This window comes from Gymnoscopelus microlampas (assembly GCF_963454915.1).
Source record: "Gymnoscopelus microlampas genome assembly, chromosome: 7".
Taxonomy (NCBI): Eukaryota; Metazoa; Chordata; class Actinopteri; order Myctophiformes; family Myctophidae; genus Gymnoscopelus; species Gymnoscopelus microlampas.
The window spans coordinates 47549565-47558493 of NC_139944.1; the positions used below are offsets into that span (position 1 = coordinate 47549565).

At 41.2% G+C, this 8929-nt stretch overlaps 1 protein-coding gene across 1 annotated transcript in view; it reads left to right on the forward strand.

Moving 5' to 3' along the window:
- The window catches only part of srgap3 (SLIT-ROBO Rho GTPase activating protein 3), a gene marked incomplete at its 3' end in the record, with an annotated part of 174912 nt that overhangs the window by 125118 nt on the left and 40865 nt on the right, over positions 1-8929 (forward strand). The window contains exons 8-10 of the mRNA XM_084061860.1: positions 1167-1268; positions 4048-4245; positions 5646-5730. Of these exons, the coding sequence (XP_083917986.1) occupies positions 1167-1268; positions 4048-4245; positions 5646-5730 (385 nt within the window). The remainder of the gene's footprint in view (positions 1-1166; positions 1269-4047; positions 4246-5645; positions 5731-8929) is intronic.

Consider the following 8929-nt stretch of genomic DNA (forward strand, 5'->3'; position numbering starts at 1 on the left):
AATAACTGAAATATACAAAGAAATTATTGACATATTTGATAATTTTATACATGTAAAAAAATGCAGAACTAGCTGATCTACAAGTTTACAACGCGTCACTTTGTGACGCGTTGTAAACTTGTAGATCTGCTATTTTTGTCGACTTTTCGTTGTATTATTGGGAGCACTCATGTAAATTTGACATACCGGTACTGTAAAATAAAAACGTCCCTCTTTGGTGGTTTTACATAGAACATAATGGAACAGTATTCTCTGTACCTGAATCTGGTTTAGCATTACATTTAGAATACATTATTTGGGACTGAGGTGTGTTCATCACTAGAAGAAGTGCCCCAAACTGACAGGTAATCACTTAAACACAAAACCACAAATCCACTGTGATACTATTTTTTTTTGTATCTCGTGACCAGGTAAATGTGGCATATGTTTTTTTTCTCTCTTTCTTTTACGTTTTTTGGGCACTTTTGTAATGAGAAACAGGATAGAGGATAGTGCTACAACTGCATTCAGCTATTTATTATGGAGCGCCGCAAGGCATGTATGTAAAAAAAAAACCTAATGCTTTCTTTGCTTTGAGAGCTTTCTCTCAAAGATGCTGGAAAAACTCTGCCAGCCTGCATAAAAAAATATGCCAAATAAGCCATTTCACGTCGGCTGGCCGCGTTCATTCCGCCTCACAGTAGAACAATAGGATTAAGGTTGAAAATTGGCGACGTTGACCGTTAACCCTTAGAGCATTGATTCTCAAAGTGGGGTCCGGGGACCCCCAGGGGTCCTTGAGGGGGTTCCAGGGGGTCCCCAGTCAAATGATTGATAGGAACCAAATGGACCGTTATGGGTCTGTAACTCCGAGAGAGTGCAAATGGAACCAAATGGACCCTTACGGGTCCATTTGGTTCCATTTGTACACTCTCAGAGTTAGATTAACATTGATTTTACAGTGCATATCGGGGTCCTAGAGCTACAAATGCCATCAAATGGGGGGTCCATGGCCCACTAATGCATATCAAAGTGGGTTCCTTGAAATTCAAATGTTCGGAATCACTGCTATAGCCTTAAAAATGGTTTCCTTTGGGGGGTCCCTGGCATATCTTTGAAAAGGTTTGAGAACCACTGCCTTTAGAGAGACCAGTCCCACTTCAATGGTTCTCTTCCCGACCCCACAGGTGTGCCAGGTGAGCGCCCAGCAGCCCGTCCAGACTGAGTTGCTGATGCGTTACCACCAGCTGCAGTCCCGCCTGACCACGCTGAAGATTGAGAACGAGGAGGTGAGGTCCTCTGACGGGCTCAGCGTCCGTCCTTTCCCCTCTCTTACATAGTAACATCCTTTAGTGTTTGTTTATTTATCCATTTGTAATAGGCCTGTCAAAAAAAATCGATTCATGAATAAATCGCGATTCTTAATGCCACGATTTTAAAAATCGATTCAAAATATTAAAATCGATTAAAAAAAATAAAAAAAATAAAAATATAAGTTAGTACCTTTTTCACTGGCACTTTGTCTGAAATCAATGTCAGAAAGACTGACTGACATGATCTGGCTGCATTGAAGTGTATGATTCAACTTTTCATGGTTTATATTATATTAAAATGTTCTAGTATAATTAAAGCAAAGTGATTTGGGGTAGAAAATCGCAATAAATCGCAGAATCGAATATCAATTAATCGCAGAATCGCAATTTTAATCGAATCGGCACCCTAGGAATCGATTTTGAATCGAATCGTGAGGTAAGTGAATCGTGACACCCCTAATTTGTAACGCTGAGATTGTACAAATGGAGCCAAATGGAAATGGAGACCTTCCTTCGCCAATGCCTCTGTGTCCCTTCCTATCTCTCTCTCCCTGTTTCTTCTGCTGGGTAATGGAAGAGCCATGCTATTATTTAAAATGGCCCCTATCAGTGTCACCCTCAAACAAAAAAGTCCCCCAGTTCAATTCCCGAGCTGGGCAGACCATTTGCTTCGTGTGTCACTCCCCCTGCTCTCTCTTTCTCTCCCTGTTTCCTCTCTCCTCTGTACCTCAAAAAAAGGCTCAGAAAAGCCCCAACAATTGCATTTAAAAAAACCCAGAGCCCAGGAGGAAGAGGGCCTTATTATTGTACATGCAATCTGTTCTGGCAACAACCAGACTCCAATGACCCTCCCTCGCTCCACAGGAGCTGAGAATGTTTAGGTTGCGACGGCGCTAATGAGGTGCTACAGTATCTCTGAAGACACATACATGTAGAGAAGGCCCTCAGCAGGCAGGAGAGTACTAGAGAATGCAGGTGCTAATGGTGGTGATAATAACCATGGCTTGCCAGATCTGCCTGCCTTCGCCAATGCATCTGTGTCCCTTCCTCCTATCTCTCTCTCCCTGTTTCATCTGCTGGGTAATGGAAGAGCCATGCTATTATTTAAAATGGCCTCTTATCAGTGTCAGCCTCAAACAACAACAACAAAAAAAAGAGCCATTTAATATTTTATTTTCACACCGTTTATGCATCTGTCAGCAGTGGTGGAAAAAGTACTCAAATGTTTTACTTAAGTAAAAGTATCAATACTGCAATGTAGAAGTACTCTGTTACAAGTGAAAAGTCCCGAATTCAAAATTGGCTTGAGTAAAAGTACAAAAGTATTGGTATCAAAATATACTCAAAGTACCAAAAGTAAAAGTACTAAAATATTAAAAAATAGACAATCTACAAGCTCACAACGCGTCGCATTGCGACGCGTTGTGAGCATGTAGATCGGCTATTTTCAAATAGCCTAGGTATAAAATAGGGCTAAAGTGGTTAATGTAGACTTATGTTTTATAATGTGATAATTTAACTAGTAACTAACTAAAGTTTTCAAATAATTGTAGTGGAGTAAAAGTACAATATTTGCCTCTGAGATGTAGTGGAGTAGAAGTAAAAAGTACAGAAAATTGGTAATACTCCAGTAAAGTAAAAAAAACTCAAAATTGTACTTAAGTACAGTACTTGAATAAATGTACTTAGTTGCTTTACACCACTGATAATAACCAGAAGGATAATAGCCTTCTGTGTCCCTTCCTCCTATCTCTCTCTCCCTGTTTCATCTGCTGGGTAATGGAAGAGCCATGCTATTATTTAAAATGGCCTCTATCAGTGTCAGCCTCAAACAAAACAAAAAAAAAGAGCCATTTAATATTTTATTTTCACACCGTTTATGCATCTGCTAGACAGCAGACACATTTTTTATGTTTTCTCCTCCTGGTTCTACAGTATTTATGTCTGATCTGATAGTCCTGGACCTGCTTTAGGAAATAAGGGATGCCACGTTTTTATTCTTTATTGTTTCTGGGGGTCAATTTGTCTTTCAAATGGATTTAGCTGCCAGGTGAATTAATTCATGCTCGTCCATGAAACTGTCAACAGTTTTGCTCGAGTTCTATTTCTCCTTGTTTCAAACTAAAGGCCTTCGTCATGAAGCGATGATGTGCATTGAGAATATGTCATGTGGTACATATTCCCAGTGGTGTAAAGTAACTAAGTACATTTACTCAAGTACTGTACTTATAAGTACAATTTTGAGGTACTTTTACTTACTGGAGTATATCCAATTTTCAGTACTTTTACTTCTACTCCACTACATCTCAGAGACAAATATTGTACTTTTACTCCATTACAATTAATTGAAAACATTAGTTACTATAGTTACTTTTAATTGATTATTATCACAAAACATGCATCAACCACTTCAGCCCTATATACATTTCGGCCATTTGAAAATAGCCGATCTACAAGCTCACAATGCGTCGCAATGCGACGCATTGTGAGCTTGTAGATCTGCTATTTTAAGTAAAAAAAGACCAGGAGACCTGGTTCTGCCAGCCTCTCATGTAGGCCGACCCTCTGGGTCTGGCAAAAATGTGAATACTTTTTCCACCACTGACAGTTGCTCAAGTTCTATTCCGCCCCCAAACTAAAGGCCTTTTTCGTCATCGCCGTGAAGCGATGATGTGCAGTGAGAACATGTCACGATGTGGCACACATTCCTCTGTCACTCACTCACACACACACACACACACACTGTTGTCTTCAGGTGAGAAAGACCCTGGATGCGACCATGCAGACGCTCCAGGACATGCTGACGGTGGAGGACTTCGACGTGTCGGACGCGTTCACACACAGCCGCTCCACCGAGTCCATCAAGTCCGTGGCGTCGGAGTCGTACATGAGCAAGATGAACATCGCCAAGAGGAGGTCAAATCAGCAGGAGACTGAAGTCTTCTACTTTACCGTGAGTTCAGGACTGTTTTTAGATGATTGTTTTTGCTCTCTGCGGCTAACAGCTATACCCGATGTTTACTTTTAGAACAGGGGTCCTCAACAGGGGGTCCGGGACCCCTTAGGGGTGTCCTTAGCGTTACTACAGAGGGTCCGCCAAATGGGGAAGTGTGATGGGGAACATTAGCCGAAAATAGCAGATCTACAAGTTCGCAACGCCTCGCGCTGCGAGGCGTTGTGAGCTTGTAGATCTGCTATTTTCAGAGAGTTGGTCTATTCTATGGGGAAAAAGAACAGACCAAGTACAGAGCCCGCGGTCAAATTGACTAAATATTGAGTGTTTAAAAGGTCTGAAAATACACATTAGCATGAATCTAACATATTAATAGAAAAGATAATGTGTGTCAAACAATTCTATAAAGCTATCTATGAAAATCTATATGAAAAGGTTTCTGTGGTGGGGGTCCCTGCTTCATCTCTTTCTCAGCTAAGGGGTCCGCGGACTGAAACACGTTGAAGACCCCTGCTGTAGAAGAAGAATTGAGCCAATGCCATGTTCACACTGCTTTAAGGAAATCAATTTCTGATTACCCATGACCTCATTTGAGCTGTTGCTAGTTAGCTATTCAATGCACGCTGTTATTCAGTGGACATGGACAGATTTATCAAGGTAGCTCTACAAAAAATCATTAGTTGGACTTAAATCTCTGAATTGCTCACCTCCCTGGCTGGTCCCGGAAGACTCCAATTTGTGTAAGGGAAGCCAGGGTCAAATTTTACCCATTAAGACCTGAAGCCGATTCCACATGTCTCCTAAATCCCAACAGTTTTCTGACAATATTTTTCATGTCAAGGACCCCCAAAATTATATGTATTCGGCCGCGGACCCCCACCGAAATATGTTCTTCCAGGGACCCCCAGAAGCAAAGATTTGAGTAAAAAAAATCGCTTTAAAAGTATTTATATTCAAAGATTTGGCTATTGATCAAAATAACATTTCTTTAATTAAGTAATAACAAATGTTTAACAATAATTTCTCTCTCTCTTGAGAGTGTAAAAAAAAATGTACACTCTCAAAAGTTAAAGATCTAATAAGAGTCCATTTGGTTACCAACTCTCCATCATTTAGCTGTGGACCACCTGGAACCCCCTCAAGGACCACTGGTTGAGAGCAACTGAACTAGGATACTATGGGCCTTGGTGGGGGAAAAAATAAGTGCTCTGCGTATAAAAATCAAGCCATCATCGCTACATCATTTGTAAACAAAAATGAAATGACAAATGGAACAAATTGAATTTGTGCCTGTGTCGTTATATGAGCGACACCGAGTTATGTGTGGGCCCTCATGTTGTCAGACTGCATTAGAGCTGTTCACTCACTTAATAACATGACTCCATTTTGTCTCTCGGCAGAAATTCAAGGAGTTCCTGAACGGCAGCAACCTCATCATTAAACTGCAGGCCAAGCATGACCTACTGAAGCAGACTCTGGGTGAAGGTAAGGGCCGCGTTTCCCTGTGATGTCTGTTAACCCGTTCCATCCGGAATTCAATGGGAATAATGCTAATCTCTGTCATTTTTTATTTCTTTGGTTATTCAAAAATAGCAGATATACAAGCTCATAGCGTGGCACCGAGTGCCGCGCTATGAGCTTGTATATCTGCTATTTTAGAAAAATCTGTGCAAATCTTTGAATATATATATATGTATTTTTTCTTTAAAGCAAACATTAGTAACTCAAATCTTTGCTTCTGGGGATTCTACAAATGCCTTCTAAATCAGAAAACTGTTTTCTGAAACATGTTGCTGAAACATGTTGCTATAATATCTATCTATCTAATACCTAAAATTATATATATTTGGCTGTGGACCCCCATCTCAAAATGTTTTGTTCCAGGGTCCCCCAGAAGCAAAGATTTGAGTAAAAAAATGTTTCCTTAAAAAAATAGACATTCAAAGATTTGCACACATTCAAAAGTAGCACATCTACAAGCTTGTAATATCTGCTATTTTTGAATTGCCAAAGTGTAAAATAATGCTTTTTAGGTCAAATCAAAAAACGACACAGATGCGTTCCCGGTCTCAATGGGTTAAATGGCATGGCGCCTTGTCCAGTGTGTTATCCTCTAATTAAGACCCAAAGAATCCGGGGGATGAGTGAGTCCTCAGGCTCATGATTTACAGTAGCTCCTATATACCGTAATGAGAAGCAGTGACAGAGGTATAAAGGACACTACAGAGCAGGGTGGGCAACTTTGATGATGGAGAGGGCCACGATATTTCCACACTCACACCCAGTGGCGTGCACAGACATTTTGAGGGGCAGGTGCTCAAGTAAATTATACTTTTTTGTGTTTACTTGGTCTGCTCTTTTTTCCCTCTACACCTATACCTCTTTGCCAAAAATAGCAGATCTACAAGCCCACAACGCCTCGCAGCGCGAGGCGTTGTGGGCTTGTAGATCTGCTATTTTTGGCTAAAGTTCTCCTCAGAAAAGGGATGCTAGGTTTTGAGTGGTTATGGTAAAAAGAAAAATCATGTCACATAAAGATTTGGCGGACCCCCTGTAGTAACTCTGAGGACCCCCTGGGGGTCCTGGACCCCCTGTTGAAGACCCCTGCTGTAAACTGTGTGCCCTTTTTTCAAAAGGGCTCTTCTGGTCAAGAGGGCAAAGGGCAGGTGCTCCAGCACAACCTAGAGTCTATCTGTGCACGTCCCTGCACACCAGAGGGCCACTTTGCATGTCACACAAAAGTAGCAAAAATAGCAGATCTACAAGCTCAAAACGCGTCGCAGTGCGCCGCGTTTTGAGCTTGCAGATCTGCTATTTTAGCTATTTTTGAATTGGAATCCTGAAAAGTAACATTTTTATTTAATTTCAAATGCATTTAGTTATGCCGTATAACTGTATGAACTTAAATACAAAGGACATAAAAAAGACAAGATAATACTCGACTGAAGTAATTAAAGCGGGTCATGTTTGCATGTTTGGAATTGTTAAAGGTCCGTACACACCGGGGGCGATTTTTTCATGCGAATAATACGTTTTTTTTTCAAAAACCTTATAAAGTCAATGCAAGCTTCCACATCAATTTCGTGGAGCGAAAAAGCGTCTTTTATTTATTCGGACCGCATCCGAATTTTGCGTATATTCGCATAATCGCCAGTGTGTAATGACCTTAACAGCTGAATTCAATAATATATCAACATTCCAATATTAACCTCCGTGCCGCATTAAAGTGAAGGTGGTGGGGGGCCGCATATATGTGGCCCCCGGGCCGCCAGTTGCCCATGTATGCTACAGAGGCTGGTGGAGTTAACCCATTAAGACCTGGAACTGTGTCATTTTTAGATTTGAGCTAAAAAAGCATTATTTTACACTTTGGGCTATTCAAAAATAGCAGATATACAAGCTCATAGCGCGGCACCGAGTGCCGCGCTATGAGCTTGTAGATCTGCTATTTTTGAAAATTCGTGAAAATGTGTGCAAATCTTTGAATATATATATTTTTAAAGCGAACATTTTTTACTCAAATCGTTGCTTCTGGGGGGTCCCTGGAACAAAATATTTTGATGGGGATCCGCGGCCAAATACATATCATTTTGGGGGTCCTTGACATGAAAAAGATTGAGCACCACTGATATAGAAACATACGTTTTTCAGAAACCTGTTGAGATTTAGGAGACATGTAGAATCGGCTTCAGGTCTCAAAGGGTTAATATTCAAATGGAAGGCGATCTCGTCAAAACATCAAAATCTCCTTTGAGGTCTGGACTTCCCTCTATCTGGTCATTTCCACTGGTGTGCTGTGAACGATCTGGCTGGTGTCTGTATAGAGAATAGTCTCAGGGAGGGTCCTGCCGAGAGCCTGATTCCATTTCCAGGCCATAAGAGGAAAAATGCCCCCCCCCTCCCTTCTTCCCTTCCCGGGGGGAACCCCTTGTCACCTCATCCGTGAACGGGTTACGCCCAATCAATCAGCTGGCCCGGGACCAGGCCCATGTCAGCAGCTGCTCCGGCACCAGGAGTTTCTCCTTAATGCAAAAAGGCTCAGCGCGTTCAGAGACAGCTGAGGCCTGTACAGACAGACAAGGTGTACAGACAGTGGTGTAAAGTAACTAAGTACCTTTAATTTTGAGGTGTTTTTACTTTACTGGGGTATTTACAATTTTCAATACTTTTACTTCTCCGCTACATCTCAGAGGCACATATATTGTACTTTTATTCCACTACAAGTATTTGAAAACTTTAATTACTAGTTACTTTGCAGATATAAATGATTATATTCTATCACATACATTAACCACTTTAGCCCTATATCGTGATGTGACACGTTGTGAGCTTGTAGATCTGCTATTTTCAAACATTTTAGTACTTTTACTTTTGGTACTTTTTACAGTTTCTTTTCTCTATTCCGTGGAAAGCAAACGGGGGTCATTAAATATACTTAGTTTCATGCACATAAACACTGTTTCATATCAATCTGACGCCTGATGTGGCTTAGATGTGTTTGAATGACCGTATAGCGCTGAGCAGCAGCATGTGGACATGAGGACATGAGGGCATGTGGGGGTTGGCAAAGTCCTGCCCATGTTTAATTATTCAGGTGATCATTCAGGGCCCAGGGTTTAGCTCATTAGCCCTTTGCTTCAAGACCCAAAATAGACGGGTGTGTTTATGCGTGTGTGTGCGTGTG